This window comes from Emydura macquarii, unplaced genomic scaffold, assembly GCF_026122565.2.
Source record: "Emydura macquarii macquarii isolate MOO-44397 ecotype Brisbane River unplaced genomic scaffold, CSIRO-AGI_Emac_v2 contig_629, whole genome shotgun sequence".
NCBI lineage: Eukaryota > Metazoa > Chordata > Testudines > Chelidae > Emydura > Emydura macquarii.
In genome coordinates this window covers 6162969-6177797 of record NW_027130766.1, presented here as the reverse complement: position 1 = coordinate 6177797, position 14829 = coordinate 6162969, and the positions used below count along the sequence as shown (strand labels likewise).

The 14829-nt window shown below is 57.5% G+C and overlaps 1 protein-coding gene across 8 annotated transcripts in view; it reads left to right on the top strand.

Moving 5' to 3' along the window:
* The window catches only part of SRCIN1 (SRC kinase signaling inhibitor 1), a 155944-nt gene extending 141482 nt beyond the window's left edge, over positions 1 to 14462 (top strand). For 7 of the 8 annotated variants that reach the window (XM_067541185.1, XM_067541179.1, XM_067541182.1 and 4 more), the window contains 2 exons: positions 9506 to 9643; positions 13982 to 14462. In XM_067541185.1, the coding sequence (XP_067397286.1) occupies positions 9506 to 9643; positions 13982 to 14116 (273 nt within the window). In that variant the 3' untranslated portion in view covers positions 14117 to 14462. Of the gene's footprint in view, positions 1 to 9505; positions 9644 to 13793 lie in introns of all 8 variants that reach the window. The other variant, XM_067541184.1, reaches the window with a different exon arrangement.
* Positions 14463 to 14829: the final 367 nt, after the last annotated feature.

The following is a 14829-nucleotide window of genomic DNA, read 5'->3' as shown; positions in this document are numbered from 1 at the left end:
CTGAGCCCCTGGGCATCTGCCCTCCCCGCCGCAGCTGGTCTAGTCTGAACGAGGGGCAGATCAGACCAGCCTGTGTCTCACCCCGACCCCTGGCTCCGGGCCGGGAAGCGCTCCAGGAGCTGGCAAGGCGGCAGCGCCCCCAAACCACGTCCCGCGCTCACCCTTTATTGACCAGAGACGTCAGCGAGGTCCAAGGCCCGGAGCAAGGCGGCCCAGGAGCTCCGCCGGACCGAGAGGAGACATGATGCCACCCTGCGCTCCCCCCCCCCCGACTGTTCTGCTGCCCTTTCTGTCTGTGGCCGTCTCTTTCCTTCCCGCAGTCCTGTCTCCTGGCGTGTCCCTCACCCAGACACCAGCAGCCGCGTCTCTTCTGCGTGAGATTGGGCGCTGGGGGGGCTCCGTGCTGCGTTTTCAGCCCAGGGTGCGCTGCATCCAGAGGGTTGGGGGGAGACTGAATCTCCAGCCGCTGGGTGGGGATAGGAATCTGCCCCCCCCAAACTGGTCTCTGCAGCCAACCCCTGCCCTGTGTTTAGATCCCGGGCATTCGCTCAGGCCCGGCCTTGCTGTTTTCCCCTCCTTCCCCCACCTGCCTCTGCTGGATCCTAGAACCCCAGCGGGCGGAGATAGAACGAGACCGGCTGCATCGGGGCGCCCCACCCAGTCTGCCCGCACAGGGCCACTCCCACGCCACGAATCCCAGGAAACGGGGCAGCCCCGGCCAGGCCCGGCGGAGGAGCAGAATAACCCGTCTTGTTGCCCTATTCTGCCACCAGGCTGCAGCGGCCAGCCGGCCCGGTTCTGGGACAGACTCCAGCCGCCAGCCGCCAGTCCAGGTAAGCGCTAGGGGGGTGAGGGGGCTGGGCGGAGCCCCTTGAGATCCCCCAGCTGCAGACAGAGGAACCATTGACTGTTAGCACAGACTCCCCTACCCCTTAAAGCAGTAACACCTCCTCTCTCACCAGCTTCCCTGCAGTGCACAGCTCTGGGGGACTCCCCTCTGTCTCCAGAAAGTATTAGCCAGGAGGGGCAGGGAGGCAACCCCAGGCTCTGGGTGTCCCTAGCCTCTGACTGCCAGAAGCTGGGCGTGGGATGGAGGGATCACTCGATAATTTCCCTGCTCTGTTCCTTCCTCCTGAAGGACCGGGCATTGGCTGCTGTCAGCCATTGATCTGACGCAGCCTGGCCCTTCTTCTGTTGTAATGTCATGGTATCAGGGAGGATAGAGGCCGACTCAGCTTATCAGCTCCTCCTCCAGGGATTTCCTCATGGCAGGGACCCGCAGCCCACTGCAGCTCATTGGCAGTGCGGCTTTCATCCCCAGGCCAGCTCTGTCGGCCGGCTCTTTAAACAGAGCGCTGGCTACGTATCCCTCGGGGAGAGCGTGTCGTGCTGTCCCGCCTGGCCCAGCAGCCTGATTCTCCTGGCCCGGTCCTGGCATCCTCCTGGTGTATCCCAGCCCAAGGGAGATAGAATCACATCCCAAGCGGCAGACTGTCAAATGGGATTTAGGTGCCTAAAGATGCAGAAAAACACCAAGGCATCTATGCTGGTTAGGCGCCTAACTCTCCTTGGCTCCTGTCACCTACCCAGGCGCATTGTAAGTCCAGTAGGCATCTAGCTGCATCCACAGGGGCCTAAATGCCTTTGACAGTCAGAGCAGGTGACCGACTCCCTCCGGAGTTACTCTGAGTCAGGCGTGGCGCCCTGCCCAGGGGCCGTGGCACAGAGCTGCAGAAGTGGCTGGGTGGTGTGAGAATTACAGAGCCCGGGGGTGGATCCTGGCTGGCTGGCGGGGCAGGAATGCTCTAAGCATGCTCTAAGAAGCACTCCGCTCGGTTCATTAACCCGCTGAGCTCCTCCCGCATCCCCCCGCTCACCGTTAACTTGCCTGTGAATTGTCTCCCTAGGAGTTGGCGTCTCCAGCCGGCACGGCTGTCCCCCTCCCTCGGATCGTGCTCACCAAGTGGGCGGCCGACCCGCCTTCTCCTGAAGCCGTGCTGGAGGTGGCTGCGGAAACAGGCAGCCCTTGGTGCAGTAAGCAGCCCAGCAGCAGCAAGATGGGAGTGGAAGGATCTCTGTGTGCTGAGCCTCCATGGGCCGTGGCGGAAACAGAGAGAAACTCTGAGAGTCCAGGGCTCTTGCCATCCAGCCCTGAGAATCAGACCAAACGGGAGGAAATGTCTCTCGGCCCTGTGCCCTCTGGTTTCTTAAAACAGGCTCTTTCAGCACCTGGAGGCAGCGACATGTCGCCTTTCCTGCCTGGAGGCGCGCCATCGTGTAGCCACAACCCTGCAGCAGACGGAGAGACGGTCGCGTTCTTAGGAACAAGCGCCCAGAGCCAGTCTCTGTCAAAGAATGGAGGGAGCCACCAGGGTGAGGAGGGAAGAGAAAAGATGGGGACGTTGAACGCCGGAGAGCAAGGCAGCTACGAGACTGTGGCTCACGGGCCAGTTGTCCATGGGGAGGACAAACCCCATGCCGGTCTCTTGAAAGATGCTGTGGAGCTCCAAGTGGGTTCCAAGAAGGTCTCCTCCATCACTGAAGAAGGCAAAGGGTCTAAAGCGGCCGTGGGATTTCATGGCGACGTCCTGGAACCCGAAGCCGGCAGAAGCAATCAAAGTTCAGAGAGGCTGCCCCTGGCTTTGGAAGAGCCCGATGGGGCTAGCGAGCAGCTGCAAGGGGAAGATCTCACTGGCTGTCCAACCCCAAAGTGTCCAGTGCCAAGACCAAGATCTTTCCCGGGCAAAGATCCAAACCACCAGGTGTCTGAACAGCTTCCTGAGGAGCACGTCACTGCTTCATCAGGATCCAGTGAGCACAGAGTGACATCTGGACAGGGAACCCTAGACCAACTTGCTGACGGAGAGGAGGCCGAGGCAGTCTCAAATACTGGCGGATCACCAGCAGAGAGACAGCGCGAACCAGACCTAGAATTTAAAACCAAAGGGGAGATGTCTCCTCTCGGCTTCGCGCCCCTAAGCAGCAGAGAGATTTGTGAAGGCACATACCAAAGACTGGACAGCCTTGAAGAAACTATCCGGGCACTGGAGATGACCATTCACGAAATCAACATCCGCCCGGCAGCTGAATTTATATTCCAGGAAGAGCTTCTAGGACAGCTGGGGTCTCAGGCTGCCACAGGAGGGCTAAAGGAGGGCTCGGGGGATCTTGAACACAGTTGCTGGCATGCCAGGACCACGGAACCTGTCTGCCCGGATTCAGGACTGGGTGAGGATGATGCTCCCAAGATGTCGTCTCCGGGCGGAACCAAGCCACCTCTGCTACCCAAACCGCAGCTCCTTCCCAACGCTCCTAAGGTTCATTTTCTGTTATTCCTCTTGCTGTGGGCTACCTTCGGATTCCATCTGACACCTTTTCTTCCTCCACCTCCCCTGGGCCCCACACCCTTCCTGAGAATTCACCTTCCCTAGAGCCAAGGCGTAAAAAGCTTCCCCTTCTCTTCCCCCAGCACTCGGACAGACCTGCGGTAACTGCGGACGGGGTGGAGAAATAACACAGACCAGTGGCTTGTCAACCATAAAGGCAGCAGGTCCTTTGCAAATGAACTGACCCGCCTGGCATCTCTCTCTGTGTTTCTCTCATGGGCCTTGTGACAGATTTTTTACACCCTGCTGGGTGCTAGCGCTGAATTAGACCACAGTCAGCAATCTTCTTCCATTGCGCCCGCTTTCCCATGCCATCCAGCAGGGAAGGGGTGACTGGCTTAATGGCATGGCTAAAACTGCACAGAGCAAGGTGTGGCGGGTCCCAGACAACCACCTGAGACCCTGCCCACCCCTCTGCTTTGGAAATCGAGTGCTGGCTGCGGGGTGCAAATTCAAACTGTAGCTGGGTCCGTGGCTGGATGTCAAGTTTGCTGTCCGTCAACCCCAAGGCAATACAATCAGATTCAGGTGGCTAGGTGTGGGGGGAACCCAAGAGACCTGGGAAGAGAAGGCAGATGACACGGGAGACATTCCAAACGGGGCCTTAGCAGCAGGGTTGGGGGTTGATTTTAGCATAGGAATATGGACTTCAAACATCAGGCCTTTAGGGTCAAGTTCTGCTGAAACTTGCACTATGATCTGTGTCCACCTGGAGTAACGTTCGTTTGCGTGCAGTTATTCCAGTTTCATCCCCATGGGCTCGAGGGCAGGATCAGGTCTTGTTCAAGGGACCCTGCTCTGCATGGTGCCTTCGGGTACCCTTGCGCTGCACATCAAAACCGGCGACACTGCCTCCCAGAGCCTGGCTCAGGCCTCGGGGCTAAAAATAGCAGGGAAGGTGTTCCCGCTCATGCTGAAATCCAATGAGAGGGAAGGGAACCCAAACATCTATACTGCTGTGTTTAGCCCAGTGAGCGTGTGTCAATTGACCCGGGCCCTGAGACTCGGCACCGTGGGTTTTTCTTTGCCGTGTAGACGTTCCCTTAGGGATACATGTTAGATCCGCTCCATTTGTAAGTACAACGATGGAGAGTTTTGTCTCTCACACTCGGGGCTGGGACCAGCGAATTCGAGTTTTTTTGCTCTTGCCGGTTTCCACGTCATCCTTTCTGATAAAGAATCAGCAGCCTGGCCGTGCTGCTGGACCATGCGTGAGGCAGGGTGGCATTGATCTCGCTCGCCCGCAGCTATGCTGACTACATGGGGCTAACGGGAGTCACTCGGTAGAGCGAGATCTCCCCAGCCCTCAGTCTGCAGCCGCACAGGGACTAGATTTGCTGAGTTAAGAAGGCGCCTTTTGTCTTGCTTTCTTTTTTTTCCCCCACAAGCACTTTTCTGACTAACTGCACTTTAAGTGTCAGTGCGAAGTGGCAAATGTTTCTCCTAATTAAATCACAATGACTTCCCCTGAAGCTGCCCAATTTGGTTGCAAATGGGATCTGGAACAGCCAGTCTCTTTGCTGAATAGCTGATGGGGGAAAGGGGTGGGGAGACAGAACTCAGCTTGCTCCTTTATTAACAATCAGCTTTTATCAATGAAGCCCTTTTTCTTTTGTAGTAATTATCCTGAGCCTGGTTCTCATTGACACGAAGGCCCCTTGATGTCACTCAGCCTGCAGAAATGGATGCAGCTGTCATTTACCGCTGTTAAATTCTTGTTACACAAATGGAGCGGTGGCAAGGTGCCGTAAGGTCTGTACACACTGCAGTCAGGGTGATTGCAGCACGTGTAGAAATAGGCGAGCTAGCTTTAATTCTAGCTAGTTTAGGTACGAATCACAGTGAAGCTACGGCAGCACAGGCCAGCTGCCCAAGTTTTATTTATCGCTACAGTACCAGGACCTATGGTTGCCTGGATGTGTCACAAAACAAGGTCTTGAAACAGGAGGCCATTTAGCTAGGGTTTGGCTGAATCGGTCACTAATCGGATGAAAAATCCCCACCCCAATCACCCTAAATTGCTGGGCTGTTTTGAGACCCAGAGCCAAATCATAACAGCACATCCCTGTCTCTAATCACTGCTACAGGCAGTGTATTACACCAGTGCACAGCTGGGAAATATTATAATATGTGCACAGCATGCACACAGAGAAGTTAGAGACAACCATAAATATTCCTGCTGGAAGGTTGCAGCAAAACACGACTTTGTATCTTAGAATTCAGAATGGCAACTCACAAGAGCCAAAAAACAGAGAGAGAAAAAACAGGCTGCTCCCTAAAAACAGAGCGTCTCACCTCACCTTACTCTCGGCTGGCTGACACGCATCTGTGCACACTGCACATCTCTTGTACGCCCCATTTAGAGTCACTCATTTACTGCCCTGCTGAATCTGGTGTCATGGGCCTGATTTTTGTCTCATCGAAATGATGTTCCATCCATTTACAGCTGGGTTGGGATGCTTGGTCCAAGCATAAATTCCAGCTCAGCGCATGTCCCGCTCAGCTTCCTTCACAAAGCCAGATGAAAAGATTCCGTCGGTGCCACCCATTGTAGCTGGTCCCAGATCTGCCAGTGTCTTGCCATGGTAATTGTGGCAACCTGCATGGAACGTGACAGGAGGAGCACCAGCTGCAGGATGGAAGAGTTTGGACGAGGCACCAGACAGTCAGGCTGTGTGCACATAGCTAGAATGCCAGCGTGCGCCAGGTGAAGCAATCATACGGAGCGACGAGGGGCCGACCATTGCAGTGATCAGTTACTAGGTATTTCTTGGGAGTAACCTTGACATCCACCCCAGTTACAGGAACTCTGTCTGCTTACAGATTGATCTGCTCTCGCGCTGTCCTTCATACCCGCTTTTGTATCTCAAACTGTACCTAGATGGCTAATAAAAACCGCTTTCTCCCCACCGTCACGTGTCCCACCTGGAAATCTGCTTCTGTCTCCAAGCATCGCGCTCTCTTTTGCTTTCACATGCATCCCCTCATCCAGCTGGGATGCATTCCCTCTGCTTTCAGTTTTCCATTGCTTTCCGTGATTTTTCCCTAGTCCCTTCTGTTTGCATTGCAGAGTTATCTAACGATAATGTGCTGACAGACAAGGGCGGGGAGGTGATATCTTTTGTTAGACCCGCCATGCTTTCGGGCCTACACGGAGCTTGTCCTGCCTTTCCCAGACCTGAAGACGAGCGCCGTGCGCGTTCGAAAGCGCGTCTCTTTCGCCACCAGAAGTCGTTCCAATAAAAGCTATCATCTCCCCCGCCTTGCCTCTCTCATATCCGGGGACCAGCGATGCAAACGATAACGTGCTGATAAGTTTCCCGCTCATTTCCGAACTTATCAAGCAGTGTGTATAATTGGGAGCAGCTGGTGGCCGGGGATTAGGGATATCTTGGTGTGGAAAGAATCGGGGGAGGCGAGTTATTGATCCAAGATGGGATCTGGCCGCAGCGTCGACATCCAGGTTTGGAAAAAAAAAACCAAAGTTGAGGGACTTTTGGAACCTGGCTTGTGGCTCAGGCACCTAATCGGGATTGGAGCAGTTGGCAGAAAGTGGGTTCTGGATCCAGGGTTGGATCTCAAACCTCGCCACCCCCACAGTACAGGTGTATTTGGGTCTGGACGTAGGCTTGAGAGCCCGTCTCTAGCACAGATTTTTGGCCAACAGTTTCTAAACCCGGATGCCTAAAATTAGGCCCCCAATTCCATAGTGAGGCACCTAAATCAAGAGCCTGATTTCAGAGGTGCTGAGCACCCGCAACTTCCAGTGTTCTCAGCCGGAGCTGTGAGTGCGCAGCACCCCCTGCAAATCAAGCTGTTCAGTCAGGTGCCTCTGTAAAGCACCCCTGTGCGGTCACGCTGGCCTTTATCCTTGTGTTTTCTGCACACTGCACTCGAGGGGAACAGAACCAGGCCAGATTCCGATCTCAGTTCCTCCAGATTTACTCTGGAGTAACTCCATCGAATTGGGTGCACAAGGGATGCAGTTCCACTCTGGCGTCAGGTCCTCTCCTGCTCTGAAATCCCAGGAATGGTCTTCCCCCAAACCGGGCACTCGGACATTTGCCTTCCACGCTCCCAGGAGGCAAGAGCTTCACACGTCCCTGGCTAATTTGGATTCTGCGGTGCTTAGGGACTCTGCGTGGGCGTGGATCTCACACCTCACGGGGTGGGTTTGTGCAGAAGCCCCCAGGCTTGGTGCCCCCACCGCCATCTGGGAAACAAGCCCCCACCCCAGCTCATTGGGAGGTGCAGTACAGTAATTTGCGAGTCTGGGAGCTGAATGGCAGAGGCTCCGAGGGCCTGTTTCCAGCGTGGGGCAGTACTCAGCTCTGCTGGTGCCCTGAGGGGAGAGGGGGCATTGCAATGCCAGAGAATCTCAGGCTGTTCCATCCCCCGAAGAGAAATTTAACCCCCAAAATTCCAGACTGTTTTGTTCGCTGTCTGGGTCTCTCTGATGGGAGTAAGGCTGCGGTAACGGCATCAGTGTGCCCCCTTTCGGGCATCTCTGTCCTTTGCCGGCTGTTTAGGACGACCCCTCTCTCCGCAAGGCACATGCTTCCCCAAAGTCTGGGGCCGTTGAGAGTCCAGGTTTCGGTTCGGCTCAGGGGGCCATGAGCAAAGCTGGGCTCCCGCCCGGAAATTCCCACGTGTTCAGGGCTGTCCGGGCCTCAGGCTGTGGTCGCTGGGTCCGATGGCCGGCACGAGCAACCCCGAGGTTCAAAAATCCCGAGTCAGGCCGCAAAAAAAAAATCACGTGTTGTTTTTTCAAGTTCTGCATTTGGGGTTCTTTGCCTTCTGCTTTTCAGCCTTCGGGTTCCCACCAGGGGTGGGGGCGCCACGATTTCAACTGTCAAGCCGCAGCCCCGGCTCCTAGGTGCTTACTGTTGTTTCCCACTGTGAGCCCCGATTCTCTCCTGACGGTGTGACTCTAGGAGCCGGGGCGCTGAGCCAAACGCCAAAGGCTCACGCGCCTTTGGACCCGCCGGAGCTGTCAACACTGATCAGCCGCGCCCGTGCTCCGTGCTGGGCTGTCCCCTGGATGCAGGACGGGACCCAGGCGTTTGGCACAGCCGGGCTGGGCAAAGCAAAGTTTGCCGCCGCCTTTGTATTTTCTATGGGGGCTGGGGGGGCTCTCGCTGCGACGGGAATGCTGCCAAGGGGCGAACAGCAAGGCAAATAGCATTGGGGGGGGGGTCCACTAGGGCAGTGGTTCTCAACCAGGGATACGTGTACCCTGGGGGATGTACAGAGGTCTTCCAACTCGTCTAGATATTTGCCTGCTTTTATAACAGGCTACATAAAAAGCACGAACGTCAGTACAAACTAACGTTTCATACGGACACTGACGTGTTTCTGCGGCTCTATATCCCACCCGCTGAAATGTAAGTCCAGTATTTATAGCCCAGCGGATTTAGTCTGTAAGTCTATGGTACAAACGAGAAGGGCAGCGATTGTTCAGGAACAGGGCGCTGGGCCACGGCTGTATTTTTATGTCCGATGTTGGAAGCCAGGCGTTTTTAAGTGAGGTGAAACATGGGTTACGCAAGACAAATCAGACGCCTGAAACAGGTGCAGTGGTCTGGAAAGGCTGAGAACCACTGCACGAGGGGAAAGCAAAAGGAGCCGCCGGGTCCCATTCTCAGTTATGCGAATGGGTCCATTGCACTGGTCTGTAGGAGCCTTAAACAGGGAGACAAGCCCCTGCCCAGCGCATCTTTGTGAGGCCTATTCACCACCCAGCTCCTTAAAGGGGTTTAGGCCCCCGAATCAGTGGCAGTTCAACACCTAAATATCTTTGAGGATCTAGACCTTCGCGCCGGCCCATTGAGGGCCCTGGGAAAACCCCCCTTGATTCCAACGCGGGGCTGAGTGCTGGTGGAAATCTGACCCCGGGGGGCGTCAGCAGGCCATTGGTAGCGCACCGGGCGTCCGGATTTCATCCCCAGAGCCCTCCGAGATCTTCCCCTGAGAGCAATGCCAGGAGCAGCCCAACGACGCCGCCAGCCGGCCCCCAACCGGCTGCCTCCCGCGCCCGGCACCGAAGCGAGCGTTAGGCTGGCTTACTTGCCTGTCGGATTTTTTTTTAAACCCTCCTGATCTTCTGTGTGTCTCCACAGAGCGGCGGCGTGTCCATTCCACCCATGAAGATGGTGAATCCCGCCTCCCGGCTGAAGCAGAGCCAGCAGGGCAGCCCGGACAAAAGCAAGCACATAAAGCAGAGAATGGAATACATGCGGATCCAGGGACAGCAGCAGGTAGTTTATCTCTGAAGCAGCCTGGCCGTTCTGTGGGCTGCAGGGTAAGACAAAGACTGGGTAGGATCCCTGCTTCCTTGGGTCGGCTGCAGGGCACGGTGGGGAGCGGGGGATAAGCTGTGTGACCTGCCAGCACACGTTTTCCGTGGCTGCCTTCTGCCCGAGCCCGGCACAGGTGAGAGGGGAGCTAGGTGTGTATGTGGGGGAGGCGGGGAATGGGCAAGCAGCTCTGCCCACCCCCAACACGACAGCTTCCAGGGCAGAAAACTGGGCACTAGGCTGAGACCAGAGAAAACTCATTTCAAGTGTGGTGTGAGGTTGAAGTAGGATTCACCTCTTTCCCCAAGCTCTCCTCCCTCACCCCCCCCATCCCCGCAGCTCCAACTTCACCCTCCTCCCACCAGCTGGGGAGCACCGCGCCTGTCAGAAGGGGAGGTATTGATGGCCTTTCCTCAGTGCATCTTAGATCCTAGAACGGGGCCTGAAGCCACTTCAGAGCCTCTTGGGCCTCCCCCGCAGCCCCCCGCAACACGATCTGGCGAGTCCCTGAATCCAGATCTGCTGCTGGCTCCACAAAGCTGGGGCCAGTCGGGGTGGGACCAGTTTGTGCCCATAGGGGCGCTGTGCCCTGGTGTCGCCTCCTGGCCAGCAGTGCGGTGACTCGTGGCCGGGGGGCGGTGGGGTGCGGAGGTGGCGTCGGGGCCGGGGAGACTCCCCTGCGGGACGACGGGTTTGGTTGCTCGGCTGTTTTTGGAGGCCGAACTCAGAGCAGTGTGACACTGACCTTGGCAAGGGATCGGTCTCCCGTCGATGCCCAGCCCAGACTCCGCCCACAAACATCAGCCACGCCCAATGCTCTGCTTTAGCAAGACCCCACTGGATGCTCCTTGGGGCAGGGAATGGGATTTTTCTCTTCCTCCCTCTCCAGCTATCCCACTCCTCACCCATCTTCGCCCAGCGCACCGCGGGCTCCCCCCGCTACAGGCTCGCCCCACAGCTAGGCCCGTTCACGGCTCCGCGGTAGGGCACGGGGGGGGCGGGGGGGAGGATCACGGCTCCACCCTCTGCCTCAGTAGCAGCTCCGGGACTGTGGGAGGGGGACCCGTGAGACGGTGGGCGAAGGGCAGTGGGGGGGGGCACACAGGGAGGTGGGGGACGAAGACAGCCGTGCTTGCTTTGGAGTAGCACCTCCCCCATCCCCCCCGGGTGACCAGATAGCAAGTGGGGCGGGGGGGGAGGGGGTGGGAATAGACACCTCTGTACGACAAAGCCCCGAATATCGGAACTGTCCCTATAAAATCTGGACATCTGGTCACCTTACGCCCCTCCCCCCCATGGTGCCACCCCTGGCCCCGTTCCACGGGGGCTCGGCTGCGTTCGCAAGCCTGCGTCCGGGCCGTGGAGGGCGGCTGGGCTCCCTGCGTCTGTGTCCTTGCTGACATTAGCAGAGCGCCCAGGGGGTGTCCAAGGCAAAGTAACCAAAGCCAGTTTCTAGCCCTTAACCTCCCCTACCCCCCAACTTCCCCTTCCTTCCCCTCCTCAGCTGACACCCCCCAGCCTCTTCTTTCTCCCCACCCCTTGTCTGCCGCTCTGTCCCCAGCACCAGCGGTCAGCGTAGCCTCCTGTCACCCCGCCCCGCCTGCCCCCGTCCTTGCAGCCCCCCCCCCCCCCCCCCCGGGCTGGTTTGTCCAATGTCCTGTCCACCCCCCACCCCACCCCCCGCCCCAGTCTGTGTTTCAAACCCTTCCCTGACCCTCCCGACGTGTGCTCATTCGGCTGTAACAAAACCCAGTGGGTTAAAGGTGGTGGTGGGGGGGTTTCCCCTGCCCCCCACCTCCCACCCCAGGGCCACGCTGGGTTTTGGACCCACGTCTCAGCGCAAAATGGACCCTAAAAAGGATTGGTGCGGCGCCCCCCCCGCTTCCTCTTGCTCCCCGGCGGCCGCGCCCCCCCCCCCCCCCCCAGCCCAGCACAGGTGCTGTTTGTCGAACCCCTGGTCCCCAGGAGAGGCCTACGGCCATAGCTGGTTCCCCACGGAGAGGCAGCTTCCCCCACCCACACTGGGGCTGTTGAGCTCCTTCCGTCTGGCGAGGGGGAGATGTCTGTGCACGTCCATCCTTCCTGCATCCAAACCCGCCCCCCCCCGCATTCAGCCTTGCCGCATTACAGCAGCCCGTGACAGGCAGGGGCGTCCCCCTCGCCCCCCATATACTAAATCCTTTCGTTTAGTCCATTGTCGTGACGACGCTTTGGGGGCTGAGGGCAAAGGCCCAGACGTGAGGAGGGGCCCGGTTTCCCTTTGCCTTTCCACGGGCCCCCGACGCCTTTGTGTCAGTTTCGCTAGGCGTGCCGGACTCAAAGGGACCGGTCGGGATTCGCAGTTGTGGGCGGGGGGGAGCGGGGGGGGAGCTACGGATGATACGTACACGTAACGCTGCTGTGGTGATTCACCTCGTCCCAGGCCATCACCCCATGGCAGAGCCTCTGGCAGGGAAACCAGCATGGCCTGGCACCAGCCGGTCAGATGCCAGGAGCCTGGGCTAGCTGGACCATCGGTCTGACCCAGTATGTCTGTTCTTCTGTCCTCTCCAGATGCTAGAAAATACCTAAGCGCTGTTAATTAAACCCTCTCTTCCGCTTCCTGCTAGTGCCTGGTTGTTTCCTAGCACCTTCTCCAGGCTGGGGTTCCAGGCTGTGATTTAAGCAGCGCTCTAAGGCAGTGTTGCTCACCTGGCGGGGTCAGTCAGGAGGAAGAGGGGGTGTCACGAGTCATGGCCCATTTATCACCATCGAGAGCAAAGAAAAGCTTGCTCCCCGTGTTCTCCGGCCCCCTCTCGCTACACGCACACAGACACGGTCTAGCAGCATGGCACTGTTGGCTTTGTTACGCTGTTTCTAACTCTTCCACGAAATGTAAAGGGGGTTGCGAAAATTATTGACCGTCTGAAGGAGCTGCTAAGCTGAAAAGAGCCAAGACACGCTAGCCTAAGGGATTTAGAGCAGGGCTTTCCGAAGTGTCTAAGTGAGCTAGGCGCACATCTCCCATTGACGTTGGGGAAATCCCACTTTAGGGCACCCCAGATTAATGGGCGTTTGGCCCCCGGGTCATCTAGATGGCTTGGAAAATGTCAGCCAGTCGGGTGCCGTCCAGAGTCCACGCCACATCCAACCCCTCGCACCATGGGGGCGTCTTTGCAGATCTCCAGCCTGCGCGGGCCCTGGCCTGATTCCCCCCCATCCCTCGTAGCCAGAAACGCTGCTGCTCCCCACGTCAGTTTCTCCACCCCCTTGTCATTCGTGCTTCGTGAAGCCCCCTCACTTTGGGCCACCCCCCGCCGGCTGAGGGTGACGGGAATCCTCCCTTCAGTGGCCTTTGGGATCACACCCTTAATCTTTCCTCCTGCCTTCATTGCACGGGCGGAAACACCCAGTTGTTCTAAGCAGCTCTGCCGCGGCCCCACCCCACTGCCCTCCACAGCCGGGCGGGAGGAGCGTACGGGAGGACCTGGGGGTTTGCTCCGTCCCTAGCAGATTACGTCCGGCTGCCGAGCCCCTTCCCCGCAGTCAGTCACCAGTGCCCTGCCCCGACAGCTTCGCACGGCAGCCTGGGTTGTGCTGCTTCCACGCCTCGGAAAGTGTTGGGGTAATGGCCTCGTTCCCCTTGCTGAGGCTGACCCAGCTTGGTGGGGGCTCGGGGGGGGGAGTGGGGAGGAGAAACGGACCTACCCCCATCCCCCTCCACCTGTGGCGTTTGAAGCTGCTAGGTCCCAGCACAGGTCATTGAAAAGCGAGGTCCCCCTGGTTCAGATGCGTCCGTGAGCGACTGCCCCTTGTTTTCGCTCCTGGGGGACAGCTCTGATAAACAGCACCTCTGCAGTGAACTCCCCGCGCCGCCCCTGCCCCCCGAAATCCTGCCTCCCCCCCACTCCCCTGTGCCCACCACTAACTTGAATATAGTCCTTGTTCTAACACGCTGTGCATGCCCTGTCTAACATTTCAATTCTTGTCCCCCCCCCCCCCCTTTCTCTCCTGTCTGCCTGCCTCTGTTTGTGCCTGTGTGTCCGTACCTGTGTCTGTCTGTCCGTCCGTCTCTCTGTCTCTCGCTCTCCTCCTCCTCCTCCTCTTGGTGACTGCTCCTTCCCTCATCCAGTAACCCGTGGAACCAGATCATCTCGTGCTCTGTGGTGCGGATCTTTTCCCAGCCCGCTCGACCTCAGGCCTAAATCAATGCTGCTTCTGAACAAATTCCCTTTTTTTAAAAAAAACAAAACTGTTTGACTCCCCTCACCCACTCCTGTCCTCCTCCTCCTCCTCCTTGAATCTTGCTTTTCTTTCTAGGCCGCTAGATCATCTAAAGAGGCTAGTGGGCTGAATGAGACTTCCAGTCCAGTCTCAGAAAAACCTCCTCCCGGCAGAACATCCATCCCTGTATTGACTTCCTTTGGGGCGAGGAACTCATCCATTTCATTCTAACGCCCTTGCCAACTTCTCATCCAACTGGTTTCCTCCTTCCTGGGGCCCGGCTTCTCTTTTCCTTACGCTCCTCCCTTGGACTGTCTTCTTGAGGCAACGTCAAAGGTCACCAGACGGCCCTCTGTCTGTCTGTTTTAACTGTCCTGCCGTCTCGCCTCCTGCTCCAATATGGCCGAGCTACGCGTCCACTGTCTGCTCCACTACGGCCGACCTGCCACTTTCTGTTTCTTCCTCTCTTTTTTTGTTGTTGTTGGGTTTCTTTTGTTGTTGTTTTTGTTGTTCCACCCCCCCACACCCTCCCTGCTCGAAACCTCCTTTTTTTTTTTCCACCCTGGCGTTTTTTTGTTTATTTAAGCCCGCTATGAACTTCCCGCCGCCCGTTTCACGAGCTTCACGCGACGAGGACGTTGTGCGGCGCCAGAACCTGCCACGCCCGGGCCAAGGGGGAACTGAACAAAAGCAGAAGGATGGTGACAGGGGGCGGAAGAGTGGGGTGGGGAAACGGCCCGTGAAGACGCCTCGGAAACCCACAGATCTGACTGTTAATGCGGCCTCCTCTCCGTTTTTCTTTCCTTAATGTTTTTTAAACAGCTGTAACTGTGATTCATCCTGTAGGAACCAGCGCTATAGTCTTCAAGCCGAGTGTTCATGGGTCAGTGGTGTCTTGATGGTGGGGGCCCGTGTGTGCAGCTTTTCCGCTGGGCTTTGCTTGG